This window comes from Paroedura picta, chromosome 1 (assembly GCF_049243985.1).
Source record: "Paroedura picta isolate Pp20150507F chromosome 1, Ppicta_v3.0, whole genome shotgun sequence".
Taxonomy (NCBI): domain Eukaryota; kingdom Metazoa; phylum Chordata; class Lepidosauria; order Squamata; family Gekkonidae; genus Paroedura; species Paroedura picta.
Window position 1 is genome coordinate 174,292,204 of NC_135369.1, and position 19,412 is coordinate 174,311,615.

Here is a 19,412-nt window from a genome sequence, read left to right on the forward strand (position 1 = left end):
GCTTCTCCAATGCGCTTCAGAAAGGAAACTGCAGTCCTGACCATGGTGCTGAAGCGTCAAACTGCTGCCAGAGAACACTGCTGCAGCGTGCTTATTTGGGGTGGGGGTTGGATCTGCGGACTAGCTGTCCTTCGTGAGCTGCAGACTGCAGAGTTATTTTGAGAGTCAAGCACCTCTGCTGGCATTTCCCCTGGTCTTCCCCAGCAGGTGTTTGGCGCAATAAATGCACCGTTCTTGCTCTGTTGTTGCCAGGGGATGAGATCCGTTTTCTGTAGTGCTGTTTCTGCGGCAAGGAAGTCACTTTTCTCGCTTGTAAGCAAGAAAGGAAATTGCAGCGCTTTCTAGGTGGGGAAACGGGATTTCCCACCCACGTGAATCACAGGGATGGTCGGCTGAATGCGTTAAACCGGCATGTGCGTCTAACCATCTGGCTGATGTTACGAGATTAGTAAAGAGACTGTTCTTTGCTCACTCCTTGATTCAAAGAATTGGGGGGGAGAGAGAATATCATTTAGGCTTTCACCAACTTACGTTACTGTGATTACTATGAAGGCCAAGCAGGGATGAGGGTTTTTTCAGCCCCCCTCCCCCCACAAACACACACTTGAACTTTGCTTGCAGGCCTCACAAAACACAATCTTAAAGAGAAAGAGGGGTTTTTTTTGGCACAGGGTACTTCTAAAGGCTGTAGACCAGTGGTTCTCAACCTGGGGGTCAAACAACCCTTTCACAGGGGTCACGGCAGGGCAAGCAGCTTGGCTGGGGGGGCGCCATAAACACAACAGCCTTGTGGGGTAGATCGAGAGAGCGTTCGTCTGTCTGGAGCAGTGGAAAAGAGCGAGATCGGCATGGTGGGACAAGAGGCAGAGCTGAACTGAGAAACCCTGGGGGAAAAAAATTATATACAGTCATGAGCAATGGATCTTCACGCCATTGTTCAGTTTCAGTTTAACTTCTGTGAAAGAACACTTGCATCATTTTATGATTGGGGGTCACCACAACAGGAGGAACTGGATTAAAGGGTATTAGGTAGGTTGAGAACCAATGCTGTAGAGCAGGGGTAGTCAACCTGTGGTCCTCCAGATGTCCATGGACTACAATTCCCATGAGCCCCTGCCAGCGTTGCTGGCAGGGGCTCATGGGAATTGTAGTCCATGGACATCTGGAGGACCACAGGTTGACTACCCCTGCTGTAGAGGGTGGCGTGAGTGGGCAAGGCGTGTCACAAGCGTCTAATTGTTTCCTTGGTAATTGACAGGTTTTGGGTACAGTTCTGCCAGGACATAGCCTTATAATTAGGGGCACAGTGAACTAAGACCTGGCAACACGGTGGACATTTTCTTCCGTATTCCGATTTATGCTCTTCATCAGTAGAGAGCCATGTGTTATACCCTGCTTTTCATTACCCCAAAGAGTCTCAAAGCAGCTTACCACTGGCTCTTCCCACAACAGGCATCCTGTGAGATAGGTGGGGGCCGAGAGAGCTCTGAGAGAACTTTACTGGCCCAAGGTCACCCAGCTGGCTACATGTGGAGCAACGAGAAATGAAACCCGGTCCTCTAGATTAGCGGCTCCAGCTCTCAAGAGGCGTTGCACATACAAACTGGGATGCGTGGAAAGCTTCAGCCCTTATCTTGTGCTTTCTTCCTGTCTTACACCATGCATATTACCACTTTGTCTCCAGCAGCGAGGCTGGGGACAATGAATGGGACGCCTAATTGTCTTGATGGCTAATTGCTACTTTCTCTTCACTGGAGAGCCAGTGTGGCGTCGTGGTTAAGAGCGGTAGCTTGTAATCCGGAGAGCCGAGTTAGATTCCTTTCTCCTCCCCATGCAGTCACATTGGGTGACCCTGGGCCAGTCACAGTCCTGATAGAGCTATTCTCATCAAGCAGTCCTGTCCAGTCCAGAGGTCTCTCAACCCCTCCTACCCCCCCAGGTTGTCTGTTATGGGGAAAGGAAGGGAAGGCAATTGTAAACCACTTTGGAACTCCTTCGGATAGCGAAAAGCCGGGTATAAAACCAACTCTTCTTCATAGAATCATAGAGCTGAAAGGGGCCATACAGGCCATCTAGTCCAACACCCTGCTCAACGCAGGATCAGCCCAAAGCATCCTAAAGCATCCAAGAAAAGTGTGTATCCAACCTTTGCTTGAAGACTGCCAGTAAGGGGGAGCTCACCACCTCCTTAGGCAGCCTATTCCACTGCTGAACTACTCTGACTGTGAAAAATTTTTTCTTGATATCTAGCCTATATCGTTGTACTTGAAGTTTAAACCCATTACTGCGTGTCCTCTCCTCTGCAGCCAACAGGAACCTTTCCTTTCCCTCCTCCAAGTGACAACCTTTCAAATACTTAAAGAGGGCTATCATGTCCCCTCTCAACCTCCTTTTCTCCAGGCTGAACATTCCCAAGTCCCTCAACCTATCTTCATAGGGCTTGGTCCCTTGGCCCCAGATCATCTTCGTCGCTGTCCTCTGTACCCTTTCAATTTTATCTACGTCCTTCTTCTTCTAACTATGAAGCCCCATCCTGCAACACTCCAGCGGAAACATACTTTGCCTGCCTACAAAACAGAGGCTGGCTGTTCCAGCGACTTTGTGGGGATGAAAAGGCATTCTGTAGGAGCACAATATATATAAAGAAATAATTTCAGACGTTACGAGCTTGATTGCAATTTGAGTCATTTTGTCAGTGGGTGGCCAAGCGCCATTAAGCAGCTTTTTGTGTGTGTGTGATTGCAGCGCCGAGTTAAGCATCCCCAAAAGTTTGCATTCTTTCCCTCGCGCTTTTTCTCCTCCCAGTGTTCTCCACCCACCCCCCAACGTATTTCTTATGTGTTCTTATTTGGAAATGAGCCCCATTGATTTCAGTGGTACTTAGTCCAAATCAGCCGCCTAGTAGGGGAGGAGGCTATTAGCTTGGCATGATTGGACCCCTGTGGGAGGAAGGATGCTTTACTGTACAGAGCCTGACTTCTCATACAGCAGCACAGGACTTGGTGACCTCATTTGGAAAAGTCCCCACGATCGGGCCGGGGAAGAACCTCTGAAGCTCTGCTCCTCGTTTCCTTTTTCCGTACGAGTTACCTGGCGGCCGTGTCAAGGACAAAGAGATTCCGAGAGCCTCCTCACCAGGCGTTCGACACAAACATTTCCCACCTGTGTCCTTGATCAGACCAGTTTTTCCATCTAGGGAAGCATTGTCTCCCGCACAGTGGACAGCCCTTTCCCCCGGTAGACCCGGAGACGGTACGTTAGAAAGCTTTCCCCTGGCGCCGCCTCCTGGCGTGCACAGGTTTGCTGCCACTGCACATGGAGGTTCTTCCAGTCATAGAATCATAGAATCATAGAGTTGGAAGGGGCCATACAGGCCATCTAGTCCAACCCCCTGCTCAACGCAGGATCAGTCACCATGACCAAGTTTCCCCTGATGTGCCTCGCCTCAGTAAATTTGTCTGATCCTCTTTTAAAGCACTCTTGGGACGGGTCCATCACGATGCCCCCTGGCTGTGAATTCTCCGACTTTTCTTTGTGTGCAAAGCTCTTCCTATTGTCTGTTCTGGATCTGTTGTCCATCATCCCAGTATTATGGGAGAAGGACTAGAGCAGGGGTAGTTAAACTGCGGCCCTCCAGATGGCTATGGACTCCAATTCCCATGCGCCCCTGCCAGCGAATGCTGGCAGGGGCTCATGGGAACTGTAGTCCATGGACATCTGGAGGGCCGCAGTTTGACTACCCCTGGACTAGAGTGTTCTCTACCCGCTTGCTCCATCCCATGTGTAATTTTATAAACCTCTGTCATTTCCCATTCCAACCCCCCCCCCACTGGGTCAGGCTCTACCTGGTTGCCAGCCTCCTGCCATGTTCGTGTCTGTTCCACCTGTCAGTGCCCCTTGTCATTTTGTGTATTGTCCTCTGTGAGCGGGAAGCGGGCCTGGGAAAGTTAACTGATTGCAATTGCCATTTATTGTTTTGCGTTGCTTGCTCATGTGTGCAATCTAATTGCCAGTTTTTTCTCTTGGGAGGAGGGGAGGGGAGAGCTTGGACGTTATCGGTGAGGCTGGCTCAAAGCCAGCCCTGTGAGAGTGATGTCATGTGCACCTGGGCACAGGACTAGTTTGCACGCCTTTTCTTGGTAACAGGGGGAATCCACTTCTTGTTGGTTGGGGGGGCGGTTTCGGGGTTATATTGATCAATGTGTTGCCTATCAAATTAGTTTCAGCAAGAATAATCATGAGCTTTGTACCACTACCTCAATAACTTGTGTTTACCGCTAATGCCAAGTGTTCGTTGAGAATGTCAACAGGGATTTGACACTGCCCAGGCATCTTTTGCGCTAAATGGAGAAGCTGCAAAGTCTTAAGAAAGTGAACCCCGTAATCATCTTGGTTTGCCTCTTCTGCATGTTCAACTCTTGAATAGCTTTTTAAAAAAGATACAGAAAAGGAGACCTCAATCTCTATAGGGGCATTACTTGTATTGGTTGTTTTGGCCTCAGTATGACAGCCAGTGTGGTGTAAAAGTTGAGCATGGCAGACTCTAATCTGAAGAATCACGTTTGATTCTTCACTCCTCCACATATAGTCAGCTGAGTGTCCTTGGGCCAGTCTCAGTTCTCTTAGAGCTGTTTTCGCAGAGCAGTTCTCCTAGAACTCTCAGCCCCACCTATCTCGCAAGGCGTTGCTTGTAAGAAGAGCATGGGAAAGTTGTTTGTAAGCCATTTTGGAACTCCTATGGGTAGTGAAAGGAGGGGTATAAAAAACAGCTCTTCTTTTGCCCCCTGCTTTCTTTTCACCTCTGCCGCCCACTGAGTCAGCACTGTAACGGAGCCCCGGGGTTTTCCAGTCCCATTTCTGCTGCCTACTGCTTCCGTGGCTCACGTGACAAGACTTGTGCCGTCAGATTAAAAGGCCCAGTCAGATTTGCCCCACTGCATTTTGGCGCTTTGGGTTCCTGCCTTCCAAGCTGTTTGGAAATCTTGTTGTTTTGGCTTCCTCGTGGCCTGTTCTCAATGAAGTTCAGTAGGTTGGCTCTGGATTACCACTCCCCTGTCATGCCAGGTGCGTCATTTTTATTCTCACGGTGCAGAGTGGGTTTTCCAGACATCACCTTGCTGCAGACACCCTGTGATTTATTTTAAATAAAGGAAGGGTTGCCTCAGCGTTCATGCCGGGGACACTTGTGACTATTTTCTTTCTTTTTTTCCTGGCATTATCAGGCGACTTTATTTCCCCCCCTGGAAATCCACCGCAGTTGAAGATTAGCAGATGCAGATTAATGAAGCAGGCATGAGTGAAGTTCTGCTCAATTGTGTTGTCACTTAATGAAATGTCGGAAGTAATTTCAAGTTGAAATATTTTCTGCAGAGCCAGTGATGGTTTTTCATTATTGTTCGATTTGGCGTTGCTGGAACGGCTGGATTGTTTTCTGCAGGCTTTGCATATTAATAAAATGGTGATGTGCTGCATACGCTGCTGTCATGGAAATACAGAAGAAGAAAAAGCTGGGTGAGGCGGAGAGAGCTCTGAGAGAACTGGGACTGGCCCAAGGTCACCTACCTGGCTGCATGTGGAGGTGCAGGGAATCAAACCTGGTTCTCCAGATTACGGGGCGGCAGCGCTCAACCACTAGCTTTAACTGTTGAAGCCCGGAGTAACTGATTCAGGCCAAATCCCTGGAGAGCCAGTGTGATATGGTGGCCAGGGTGTTGGACTAGGATCCGGGAGACCTAGTTTCAGCTCCCTGCTCTGCCATGGAAGTTCACTAGGGGACCTTGGGACCCTTACTTTCTGTCAGCATAACCTTCCTCACAGGTTTGTTGTGAGGATAAAATTTTTGTTGGCATGTTGTCAGTGAAGAAAAAGCTTTACTGAACATAGCCAGTAGCTGAGTGAACATGTTATAAGGACGAATCCCCTTCCCTTGGCTAAGAGTTTGTAAGCCATTTTGAGATTCCCTTGGGTAGTGAAAAGAGTATATAAAAGCAGCTGTTCTGACCCTTATAAGGTGCTTTTTAATAGTGGAATCCCTCATGTACAGTGAGGAATCGCCACTCGGCGTGAATCTGGCAAGCTCAGTTTGATTCCCCACTTTTCTCCCACAGGCAGCTAGCTGGGTGACCTTGGGCTCACCACAGCACTGATAAAGCTGTTCTGATTGAGCAGTGATATCAGGGCTCTCTCAGCCTCACCTACCCCAAAGGGTGTCTGTTGTGGGGAGAGGAAAGGGAAGGCGACTGTAAGCCGCTTAGAGACTCCTTCGGGTAGAGAAAAGCGGCATATAAGAACCAACTCTTCTTCTCTGGCAATATCAGGGCTCTCTCAGCCTCACCTCCCTCACAGGGCGTCTGTTGTGGGGAGAAGAAAGGGAAGGCGAATGTAAGCTGCTTAGAGACTCCTTCGGGTAGAGAAAAGTGGCGTATAAGAACCAACTCTTCTTCTTCAGTAATCTCAGGGCTCTCTCAGCCTCACCCACCTCACAGGGTGTCTGTTGTGGGGAGAAGAAAGGGAAGGCGAATGTAAGCTGCTTAGAGACTCCTTTGGGTAGAGAAAAACGACATATAAGAACCACCTCTTCTTCATTAACCCGCAGGGAGGAAAATAAATAAACACAAGGATGTCCCTGTGCCTCATAAATTCTGTGGGAGTCAGAAATTTTTGTTCCCTTTCAAACTAAGAACGAACGAGCTGATCTTTCTTCAGTGATTAGCTCCTGGTTCAGGTAACTACTTCAGTGCATTTTGTTCCTTTTGACAAGCATTTGCACCGTTTCCCAGTTGAAAGACTAATTATATCTGTGTGCCAAAAAGAAAATTGCTGTGTGGTGAAGCTCACCCGCAAACATGCAGCAGTTCTGAGGCACGCACTTGGCCGCCGCTCAGAGGATAGGGGCTGAGGGGAGAAAGGGTGTTCCTTGCTGGCTGTGAAAGGCAGCGACTTGCAAGTGAAAACAGAAGCGCAAAGTCCGTTTTAATGAAAAAATCCAGGCCGTCTTTCTTTGGTTTAAAAAGTGCAACTGATACTTGGTAGTTAATGGAGAAACTCTTCTCTCTGTCAGGCGTCTTGGATTATGGCATCGCTGGAAACCAAGGGGAAAATTATTTGGGATTCTCTACTTTTTCGAACCTGAGCTTTTTTCTGTGATTGGGGATATGGTATGTGTGGGACAGCGGCTAAGAGTGGTGGACTCTAATCTGGAGAGCCTGGTTTGATTCCCGACTTCTCCACATGCAGCCAGTTGGGTGACTTTGGGCCTCATACTCTCTCTGAGCTCTCTTAGCCCAACTTGCCTCAAAGTGTATCTGTTGTGGGGTGAGGAAGGAAAGGCGAGTGTAAGCCCCCTTTGAGACTCATGAGGCCTGCCGGGTGACCTTGGGCCAGTCACAGTTCTTTCAGAGCTCTCTCAGCCTCACCTACCTCACAGGATGTCTGTGGTGGGGAAAAGAAGGGTAGGCGATTGTGAGCTGCTTCAAAACTCTTGCGGCCTCATGGGTGACCGTGGACCGGACATGGTTCTCTCTGAACCATCTTACACCCATCTATCTCAGAGGATATCTGTGGGGAGAGGAAGCTGCTTTGAGACTTACGAAGCCTGCTGGGTGACCTTGGGCCAGTCACAGTTCTCTCAAAGCTCTCTCAGACTCACCTACCTCCCAAGGATGTTGGTTGTGAGAAGAGGAAGGGAAGGCGATTGTCAGCTGCTTTGAGATTCCTTCAGGTAGCGAAAAAGTGGGGTATAAAAGCCAACTCTTCTGCTTGTTAGACCTGGCTGGGAGTCATTCCCCTATCCCCTTTTCATTCAGGATTGGAATTAAGTTGTGATTTCATGTCTTTCAAGTCTCTCTCTCTTTCTCTCTCTCACTCACACACACACATGTATTATGTGGGAGGGGAGTGGAAATTGTCACAGAAATGCGAAATTAAACCACTTACCGTGCCCTGGAATGGCATTCATCAGGTTTGTGTTCGGCCCTCTCACGACCTTCAGCATTTGGCTGCCTCGAGAAGTGGTGGTTTACCGTAAAAAACGGCTTCCAGTAAACGTTCAATTTTTTTAAAGATGAATGTCTCAGTTGCCTTTAGGAAGCATTTGCTGTTCTGCACACGCTGACCCCTGTTTCGACTGCAGGAGCGGTTATCTGGCACGGACCAGGAGGTGGACTGCACAAAACAACAAAGGGCAAAACAATAATAATAATAATAATAATTTAGGCCCCTGGCTTCGACAGCCGACTTGGCCATTATTTGCAGCCGCAGCCGCCATAAATAATAGATGCTTGGAACAGTCCTGTATTCTCAACCCTTCCTTTCCCCCAAATGCACCAAAGAGTAATAACCATGGCAACAGTTGCTGAGGGCAGGCCTTCATAAAAAATAAAGGTAGAGTAATGCTTTGCAGGGAAGAATGGGAATGGCTTGACAAACAGGTAGGAGCACACCTCACCGGAGGGAGGGAGGGAGGGAGGGAGGGAGGGAGATGGACTCCATGCTGAGCAGAGCTGGTCATCCAGCTACTTTGGGACCAGAGCCCCTCCTCTTTTCAGACACTTGAGGACAGCCTTTACGATTTGGAGGGTGAAGAATGTAAGCAGCATTTGTTTCTTTTACAAAAAATTAGAAGAAGAAACTCACACACAAGTCTGTGCATGGCTTCAAGGCCAACAGAGTTGCCCAGCAAAGAGCTGGAATCCTCTTGCTGTAAACTGAGGGGAGGCTGAGCTGAACGGCATCTGTTTATTTTATTTCTCGCACGGCGTGCGTGTGATAGAGCCAGGAGATCCTAAGAACAGCCCAAGTTCATCTCAAAGGTGGGAGGTGAGGCTGAGAGAGAGCCCTGATATTCCTGCTCGGTCAGAACAGCTTTATCAGTGCCGTGGCTAGCCCAAGGTCACCCAGCTGGCTGCATGTGGGGGAGCAGGGAATCAAACCCGACTCGCCCGATTGGAAGTCTGCACTCCTAACCACTACAACAGGCGGGGATAGTATCTACCGCGGCATGTGCAGAACCAGGGGAGGTCCGTTTTTTAAAGAAATTCTTTAGTGGCTGCGCATTGCCCTAACCTACAGCCCTACAGAGTGCTCAGCCAGGGAAAGGTTCTTTCCCGTTTAACCTGGTAAAGCAGAAAGCTGTGCTTTGCGCCTCTCCTAGGCTGAACTGTGCATTCAGCTGTTTCTTTTTAAAAAAGAGTGAGGCAAGAAGTGACAGCGCTAATTATTCACGCACCCACCCCAATCTGTTATGCATGAATACGGCTGCGTGTTCTTGTCCCTGGACCGGAGCGGGAAAGAATTCCGTTGCAGGAGACAGAATGCCGCTGGGACTTGTTTTGCTCAATCATCTGAAAAAGGCCCTAAATATCCCCAGAGTCGAGGGTTTTATACGGACCACGTACTTCGGAAGACAAAAATAACTCCTGTAATAATCCCCGCCAAGTAGCTGTTGAGAATGTATCCGTTATAGAGTGAAGGGACGGAGTAAAATTCTTCTCGCTTTGTATTCTGCGTCCTTGCAGACCCCTGCTCCAGGAGGGCTTCTTGTGGACTTGTCGCAACTGAGCTGAGTGCCCTGAAATTGCACCAATTCAGTGACATTAAAATCAGGGCATACTGATACACTTCACTGAATGGACTGAATAGGCCAAATGGGGTGGGTTCAGCCTTCCCCAACCCCAGTTCCTGGACGTTTCTACAGATTTTTTAAAAATGTCTTTTAATATTTGTTCTTATTGCGAAGGGTGCGGGAAGAAAACCACTGCTTTTAACCATAAATATATGTGCAGTATCCGCTGACCAACTTGGTGTAGTAGTTAAGAGAGGCGGCCTCTAATGTGGAGAACCGGGTTGGATTCTCCACTCTTCCACACGCTGGGTGACCTTGAGCCAGTCACAGTCCTCTCAGAGCTCTCTTGGCTTCACCTCCCTCGCAGGGTGTCTGTTGTGGGGAGAGGAAAGGGAAAGAGGTTGTAAGTTGTTTTGTGACTCTTGAGGCTTCCTGCCTGACCTTGGGCCACTCACGGTCCTCTCAGAGCTCTCTCAGCCTCACCTTCACAGGGTGCCTGTTGTGGGGAGAGGAAGGGAAGCCAATCATAAGCTGCTTTGGGACTCATGAGGTCTACTGGGTGACCTTGTGCCAGTCCCAATTCTCAGAGCTCACTCAGCTTCATCTCCCTCACAGGTTGTCTGTGGTGGGGAGAAGAAAGGAAGGCAATTGTAAGCCACTTTGAGACTCCTTCGTAGTAAAAAGCGGGGTATAAAACCCCTGCTCTTCTTTCTCTCCTCTTCAAAACCTGCCACAAGGAGCAGCTGGGATGTGGACAGGCCGGGTTATTTTCCTTTGTAGTTGAGAACATACTGCAGAAGCAGCCCGAGAAATTGTGGGTGGCTGGCTCTCTCGCTGCTTGAAAAACGGCAGCCTGTCTCTTAACAACTGAATTGCCCAGTTATGACCTCTGGATCACTGCAGCCAGCAGGGTGGTAGCCTCTTTGTTACTCTTGCCAAGGGCTCTTCTTACGGCATCTGGACCAGGGAGCAGGAAAACAAAGGGCATGTTACATTATCCATTGGCACAGCCAGCAGCCTAATTCATATGGTACGCAGCAAGGCCCTGTTCATGTAACACCAAACAGGAATCCAAGAAGAGGAAGAAGAAGAAGATTTGGTTCTTATATGCCGCTTTTCTCTACCCGAAGGAGTCTCAAAGCGGCTTACATTCACCTTCCCTTTCCTCTCCCCACAACAGACACCCTTGTGAGGGAGGTAAGGCTGAGAGAGCCCTGATATGACTAAAGAAGAAGAGTTGGTTCTTATATGCCGCTTTTCTCTACCCGAAGGAGTCTCAAAGCGGCTTACATTCACCTTCCCTTTCCTCTCCCCACAACGGACACCCTGTGAGGGAGGTGAGGCTGAAAGAGCCCTGATATTACTGAACATGCATTTACTCTAGTTTAAGCTGTTGTGAGTCAGAGCTCACTTCTTCAGTTGCACTTAGAGTTAGCAGCCTCCAGGTAGGATTTCCTGGAATTGTAATGGATCTCCAGATTGCAGAGATCAGTTCCCCTGAAGGACATGACAACTTTGGACGGTGGGCACTTGTTGTATGTTATACAGCAGACTTTCTCAACTAGGGTTCAGTGAAACACTGGGGTTTCTTGATGGCCCTGGAAGGGTTTCCTGAATGGGTGGAAGTTAATTATTTTTAATATATTTTTAAAATTCGTTAAGCATTTATCGGGTGATATGACCCTATAGAAGGGGTTCTCAACCTTCCTATTGCCGTGACCCTTTAATACAGTTCCGCATCTTGTGGTGACCCCCAACCATAAAACTGGGCAAGTGTTCTTTCACAGAAATTAAACCCAAACTGACCAATGGCATGAAGATCCATCGTCTGTGATTGTATATAAATTGTTTTTTTTCCGGGGTTTCTATCTCGATCTACCCGCAAGGCTATTGTGTGGATGGCATACACACACCCCGGCCAAGCTGCTTGTGCTGCTGCGACCCTTGTGAAAGGGTCAATCGACCCCCGGGTTGAGAACCACTGCCGTATATAGTCATGTCGAACTGCCTGCCCCTCCAAAAATGGCCAGCGATGGGCCTAGAGAGGGTGTGAAGGAGAGGGGCCCTAGGTGGGCGTGTCCACAGCTATGCCTCCCAACCCTATTCTGCACAATCGCACCACTTCCGGGCCTTCTCAATGGTAATAAAGTTGAGAAAGGCTACTATAGAGCCTTGGAGAAATGGAAGTGACATTTTGTTATCTGCCAGGAGCTGGTGACAGGAGTAGCAGGCTATAAATTAAATTATAAATAAATAAAATAAATAGAACATCCTTGCTGATGTCCAAACTCCCCCCTTCCCCAAACTCTCCTGAAATTTCCTGGGCTGAAGTTGGCAACTCCAGATATTGTAGCCTCCCGCAAGCTCCTGTTTATAGCGGAACAAATCTTAATCTCTGAAGTCCCGCTGGTCTCCTGTTTCATTTTGCTCCACTGGGCTCGCACACACCTACCCTTCCGGGATCCTGTTCCCGTAGAAATTTCATCCCGCCTTCCAAATACATCCTTCGCCTTGGCCCAGCCCCCGAATCGTCCAAAACACGGATCGTTCCGCACGGAGATTTGCCCGTGTCTAATCCTTCCCGCAAAAAAGCCAAGGCGTAACAAATTCCCGATTGCCAACACCTATTCTCCGTGAGCTGGAGCCCGGCCCTCGAGGAGAGGCTGTGCAGCAATGGATCGTTGTTTAAATAAATTGCCGTGTTAATAGAAACAGAAGAGCGCGGGGGGGGGGGGAGAGTGGAAAATGAAAACTCTAATTAAAGGGAAATAAGGAACAGCTGTGACATAAAGTGAGCAGATTATTCCATTAATCTGTGTAAGTGGAACTCGAGGGAGGAGATGGCGCAGGGAGAGTCTCCTTCTTGCGCAGGATGTGCCTCCGGGGTGCCTGCTCCATCGAGTCATGTAAGGACGCTTGAGTGGTATGGCCAAGGTGCCTCACTCCCAGGCGATGCTGTTTTTGCCACTGGCCCGTGTTCTGTTAGTCATCTCCCACTCCCCCATGGCAGCGCTGGCTTACGCCGAGGGCTTTTTAGCCCCCATCTGTCATTTCCGTGCCATCCGTCCTGAAATGTTTATCTCCACGGCAGTATTGAGACCGTGTATTAGTTGGCACCGGGAAGCGAAATTAAAAGGCACGCTTGCTCCACACTGTGATATTTTTCCTCCCCCCAGATGTCCCTCTCTCCGACAAAGCTTTGCGCCTTGAAAATAACCGGGAGAGTCTGCCGCATCTTACAGGAAGCCCCAGATTGCAGGGGAGGGTGTGTGTGTGTTTTTTTTTTTTTGCATTTTTCCTGGTAAGTGAGATCCTACGTGGTCACCTTCTGTCTTTGCTGGCATCAATGCTTCCTCGCGGAGGCTTTGGCCAAAGCGTCCCAGGAGAATTCTCTTCTCGGAGGAGAACTGCCCAGGGCACTATGGAAGCTGTGATTCTGCCTGCTTGGAGTGCTCAGTAGCTGCGTGCAGTAAAGGGATCCCTGCCCTGTGAGCAGCGGCACTTTTGGATCTTGAGAACAGACTGCAGGCAGCACCGTGAAAATAACTATCAAGGTGGAACTGAGGGAACGCTTGCTGTCAAGTGGCTTCTGGGGGGGGGGCCAGGACCAGCCTCACTGAGCTGGGGGGGTTCCGAGCCAAGCATGGTCCTGTGATGGAGGCAGGAAAGGGTCATTACGTTGCAGCCCACTTATGGCAACCCCGCAGGGCAGGCCTTCTCAACTTTTTTTAACCATTGAGAACCCCTGAAATATTCTTCAAGCTTTGAGACATCCCAGAAGGGGCACGATCGTGCAGAATATGGTTGGGGGACCACACAAGTCCTCTCCCCTTCCCACCCACTCCAGGCCCATCATTGGCCATTTTGAAAGGGGATGGGTTGATCGACGGGGTGATGTACGGACATATGACCTGATAAATGTTTAACAAATTTTGAAAATATATATTAAAATATTAAGTAATTTCCACTCATTTAGGAAACCCTTCCAGGGCTGTCAAGAAACTCCAGGGTTTCATGTAACCCTGGTCGAGAGAGCCTGTTTCAGGGTTTTTATAGAATCATAGAGTTGGAAGTACCCTCTGAGGCCATCTAGTCCAACCCCCACTCAAGACAGGATCGGCCTGAAGCATCCAGGATAAGTATCTGTCCAGCCACAGCTTGAAGACTGCCAGTGAGGGGGAGCGCATCACCTCCTTTGGCTGATTGTTCCATGGCTGAACTACTTTTCCCATGATATCTAGCCATTGTTGTTCTACATGTATGTTAAACCCATTACTGTGGGTCCTACCCTCTGTTGCCAGCAGGAACCTTTCCCTGCCCTCCTCCAAGTGACCACCTTTCAGATACTTCAAGAGATTGATCATGTCCCCTCTCCACCTCCTCTTCTCCAGGCTGAGGGGCCTTGGTCCCAAAGGGCTTGGTCCCAAAGGCCTCGGATCATCCTTGTTGCTCTCCTCTGCACCCTCTCAATTTTGTCCACATCCTTTTTGAAGTGAGGCCTCCAGAACTGCACCCAGGACTGCAGGTGGGGTCTGACCAATACATTATACAGCAGGACTGTCACATTTGTCTTCTTTACCGCCACATCACATGCTGTCTGCTCATATTTTCAAGGCAAGAAACCATCAAAGGTGGTTCTCTGGTCAAAGGTGTTTCCTTCATATTTCAAGCTGACATTCCTTGGATTTGCCTGAAGCAACTCCTGATCCAGTGAGGAAGCAAAGACAAACCATTCATTCATTCATGCATTCATGCATTCATTCATGCATGCATTCATGCATTCATTCATTCATTCATTCATTCATTCATGCATTCATTCTCATTGACCAACATCATTAGAGGCAAGCAAGAACCCGGGCCTTGCTCGGGGGAGATGCTTTGGGCAAGAAGGTCCATAGGTCACCATGCTGAGGGATCGCCGATGAAAAGCAATTCCTCTGTACAGCTGAAGAGGAATATTGAGATTTTGAATTGTAGCCTGGTCGAATAAAGAAGAGGGGTTTTTTTTACACTGCTTTTCACTGCCCAAAGGAGTCTCAGAGTGGCTTACAATCACCTTCCCTTCCTCCTCCCACAACAGACACCCTGTGAGGTAGGTGGAGCTGAGAGAGTTCTGAGAGAACTATAGACCAAGGTCACCCAGAAGACCTGATGAATCTCAAAGCAGCTTGTAATCGTCTTCCCTTCCTCTCCCCATAATAGACTCCCTGTGAGGTAGGTGGGGCTGAGAGAGTTCCGAGAGAACTGTAGCTAGCCCAAGGTCACCCAGAAGACCTGATGAATCTCAAAGAAGCTTGTAATCGTCTTCCCTTCCTCTCCCCATAATAGACTCCCTGTGAGGTAGGTGGGGCTGAGAGAGCTCTGAAAGAACTGTAACTGGTCCAAAGTCACCAGGAAGGCCTCATGAATCTCAAAGCAGCTTACAATCACCTTCCCTTCCTCTCCCCACAATAGACACCCTGTGAGGCAGGTGGGGCTGACAGCTCTGAGAGAACTGAAACTGGCACAAGGTCATCCAGAAGACCTCATGAATCTCAGTGGCTTACTATCACCTTCCCTCCCTCTCCCCACAGTAGGCACCCTGGCAGGTAGAAAGGGCTGAGTGAGCTCTGAGGGAACTGCAATTGGCCCAAGGTCACCCAGCTGGCTGCACGTAGAGGAGGAGGGGATCAAACCCAGTTCTCTCGATTAGAAGCCGACACTCTTAGCCCCTACACTGGGGGTAGTCAAACTGCGGCCCTCCAGATGTCCATGGACTACAATCCGCTGGCAGGAGCTCATGGGAATTGTAGTCCAGGGCATCTGGAGGGCCACAGCTTGACTCCCCGTGCCCTACCCCATGCTGGCTCTCCAGGAGATACTGGGGGGCAATGATAGGAAAGTAGACGTTGTCCCCGCCATTGGTCGTCAGGGGACTTGAGGAGCTGGTAGAGCAAAGGGATAAAAGCCACATACGTGTCATCTGAGCATGTTGCTTCTGGTCTCCGAGGGAGTGCAGGTTTCCTGGATGACTCAGCAGAGCTAGACCGGCGTGGGAGTGACTCGTGTTTATTGATCTGGCTTGGCACTCTGTCTTGGATTGGTAACCACCATTTCATTCTGGCCTCTGCCATACGGGGGCTCTCACAGGAAGCAACTTCCCGCAAGAAAAACGTGGTGTGTGCATTCCTGTGCCGAGAAGTTGTTTTCTGTGAGAGCATGAGCCTGTGCATTCTGTCCTAGGTCCGAAATGATCGCTAGGTACCTAACCAATGTCATGTGCTTTTATTTCGCCAAGGCCACGTGCCTCACAGTCCTGCACCGGTTCAGTTTCAAGCTTAGCAGCTTAGAACTTCTTCCGAGTGGGGTTACGTCTATTCTTGGGGTGTTGTTCTCAATCTGGGCGTAGTGCACTCTCTCTGCCTTCTCAAGGGGACGTTCTGGGGCCAGGAACACCTTTGATCTGTTGGGAAACCCATTCCATCTCCCACTGCAGCGTCAGGACTCCCCAAAGCCACCGCCAAACCCCACTCTCAAAAACAAGACACGTTTGCAGCAAAGAAGAGAGCAAGCTGTTGGGCATGCAGACCTGCCAAGGACTGAGCTCGCGGTCCGAGGCAGGTTTGTAATTCAGGGCCACCCATTGGCTCGCACCTCTCTGGCTTCTTTGCGGAAGCCAGTAGATTCGTAACAGGCAGCCGCAGCCGGATTGGCCAGTTTGCAGCAGGATCCACTAGGGATCCAATCGGTTCAAAGCATCCTGTAACCAATCACTTGCAACCGCGAGAATTTCTATTGTCTTGTATATGTATATATCGGAGGGGAGTGTTATTCAGGGGGTTTTCAGTGCAATCACAGCACTCCTTGTTCTAGGAGCCGATCACCAATAAAGAGCCGAAAGATTCCAGGGCCTCCGTGTTCCGTGATCCACGGATCCATGTCAAGCGCTGGCTGGTTCCCCTCGGAAGGTTCCTGCTTGCTTGCTTTTGTCTGCAGAGAAGCAGGCATCAGGTTCACCAGCAGGTGGCGACTCCCGAGGCAAAAATCGAAGCACGGCCGCCTGCTCCCTTTAGAAGCCTTGCCGTGTTGTTAAAATTGTTAAAAGCCATCTCCTCCACACCCACCCACCGCTGCCTTTTCATAGAGTCCTTAGCAGCAAAGTTGAAAGGACATCAGCGAGTCTCCCGAGCCTAACAAATTCATCTCCTCTTCTTTTTGCTCAGTAACCCCCGTGTGCAAGTCGCAGCCGTGGACGGTGGCGCGCTCCAGAAACTGCTGCTGGCTTTGGCCACGGATCAGTCGCTGGGCGTCAGGAAAAAGGTAAGGGGGCAGCAACGAGTCTCTGACCCTGGATTTGGGCATCATTCTAAGGCCGCGTCACGTTTACGAGCTTATACCTCGGATCGAATGTTGCTGCTCCGAAAGACCCCACTGGACTCAAACTTTGCTCCTTGGGGAAGAGGTAATTGCTTCTTGCGGCTGAGTAAGCTGTCTCCAGCCGTGACCAATCTCTGATGTTTCCGTAAGGGAGGTAGCCTCGATAAGGCTCCTGGTAAAATGTTCTCTGCTGACTGACGGGCTGCGTGTCAGCTCTTCACCGGCCCTTCAGCGATCGGTGGACTCCTTGATGCATGCGCTCCGTTTACCCGTCCCTTATCGGGCACGGTGACTGCGGCCGCCACTGGCCCGGAACATTCCGAGCTCATTCAGCCTCGACATTCTTTGCACTCATAAATCGAGGTACCGTCATTTCCCAGGGTGCTTTTATTTAGCGCTGTTTCCCTCTAGTTATTTTTATATTATTTTTATCTTTATTCTACGCTACTCCTGGCTCGTGGCGGGTTACAGAAGTCCCATAAAACCCATTAAAAGGACATAAAGACACAAAATGCAAGCACAGTAAAAAGTGAGAAACATGGCAGAATATTACTCCACCCCAGCCCTGCCTCTAGAGCGGGGAGGGAGGGCTAAGATGACTCAAGGTGTTGCTTAACGCTGATGATCTTCCTCACCGGCCCCGGCCTCAACCATAGACCTGGCGGAAGATGCTCCGTTTTGCAGGCCCTTTGTAATCAACCCGAGTGTCTCCGTATGGCACAGGATGAGGGAAGGAAGGAAGGAAGGAAGGAAGGAAGGAAGGAAGGAAGGAGATGCAATGTTCAGAATAGTGTAAGGAGGAAGGAAGCAAGCAGGAGACTAATGGCTATCCTGATGTAAAAGTAAAATGCTTCCTGAGGACGGGTGAGGGAGTGTCTCGCATTGGGTACAAATCATTACAGAAAGCCACGCTGGCAGAAAGTATTTATTGCCCGTTCCTGAAAGCTACAGCGAGTGTGCTGTTAAATTTCACAAAGCGTTCGGCCTGTGTCCTGGATGAAAAGTTGGCCGGCGGGAGCCTTTGCTGCCTCCAACGTTTTCGAGGAAATTTCTGGAGTGTTTTGCCCATTGAAACCAGCAAACAGCAAGAAGTAAGTGCCTGCCTTGGGGGGGCTGGTCTTATTCGGTGCCCAAGGTATCAGATGAGGGCGGAAGGTTACAAGGAACCGTTGCTCACTCCCAGTAACTTGGCAGTCACTGGCAGTCTTCAAGCAAAGGTTGGATGCACACTTTTCTTGGATGCTTTAGGATGCTTAGGGCTGATCCTGCGTAGAGCAGGGGGTTGGACTAGATGGCCTGTGTGGCCCCTTCCAACTCTATGATTCTATGATTAACTGAAGGACTGCCCTGTGTTCTGCAGCTGGTTTTGCAGGCTGTATTTTGCACAAATGCTTCCTTCTTGCTAAAAGCGTACCAGACCAGGTCTGCTCGCAGATGGTGGCGATTCCCTGTGTGGCTCTTGTTACTCTGTGAATGCAGAGCTACCGGAGCCTTCCCGCAGTGGTTTTCTCTTTCATGTGCCTCGTGAAGATTCTTTGACCGTGACCTTTACAAGAATTATTGTGCCACACCTGGGTTGGCCAAGATCACAACAAAAATGGAGGAAACCTGGAACGTGTGCAGTGTCGGGAAACGGGGGGAACCTGGATTACAGATGATGTAGAATGGATGCTTCCAATCGCCTTCCCTTCCTTTCCCCACAACAGGCACCTTGTGAGGTCAGTGGGGTTGAGAGAGTTTTGAGAGAACTGTGACTGGCCCATGGTTACCCAGATTTGTGCGAAAGCGAGCCCAGTTCGCTACAGTCTGCCTGACCAGGGTGAGGATCTGGATGCTGCCCGGAGAGTCTGACCTCAGTTGGAGGGAAGATAATAGAGCAGATTTTAAAGGGGGCGATCTGCAAACATCTGAAGTACAATTTGTTGATTCAGGGAAGTCAGCGCACATTTGTTTCCAACAGGTCCTGCCAGACCAACCTGGTTTCCTTCTTTGACCAAGTGATGGGCTTACTAGATCATCGATGTTGTTTACCTGGATTTCATAAGACTTTTGACAAGGTTCCCCCGTGAATTTCTGATAGGCAAACTGGAGGACTGCAGACTGTTTTCTGGGATGGTTAAGTGGATAGGGAACTGCTTAGAAAGCCACACCCAAAGACTAATGGTCAGTGGTATTTCATTAGATTGGAGAGAGGTGAGCAGTGGGGTGCCGCAAGGCTCGGTACTAGATCCGGTACTTTTCAACATTTTAATCAATGATTGGGATGAGGGGATGGAGAGACTGCTCATTAAATTTGCAGATGCCACCAAATTGGAAGTGAGACCAAGATGCAATTCAGCATAGAGAAGGGCAGAGTTCTACATCAGGGTCACAAAAATGAGAAGCATGCGTATTGGATAGGAGATAACACTTTTAGGTAGCAGTGTGTGTGAACAAGATCTTGGGGTACAATGTGGACTGTAAGCTAAATATGAGCAATGGTAAAGAAGGCAAA

General features: G+C 49.5%; 1 protein-coding gene across 2 annotated transcripts in view; it reads left to right on the forward strand.

Annotated features, from left to right (window-relative positions):
• The window catches only part of SIL1 (SIL1 nucleotide exchange factor), a 65,811-nt gene that overhangs the window by 28,306 nt on the left and 18,093 nt on the right, over nt 1–19,412 (forward strand). For both annotated transcript variants that reach the window (XM_077312737.1, XM_077312746.1), the window contains exon 9: nt 16,765–16,861. In XM_077312737.1, coding sequence (XP_077168852.1) covers nt 16,765–16,861 — 97 coding nt within the window. The remainder of the gene's footprint in view (nt 1–16,764; nt 16,862–19,412) is intronic.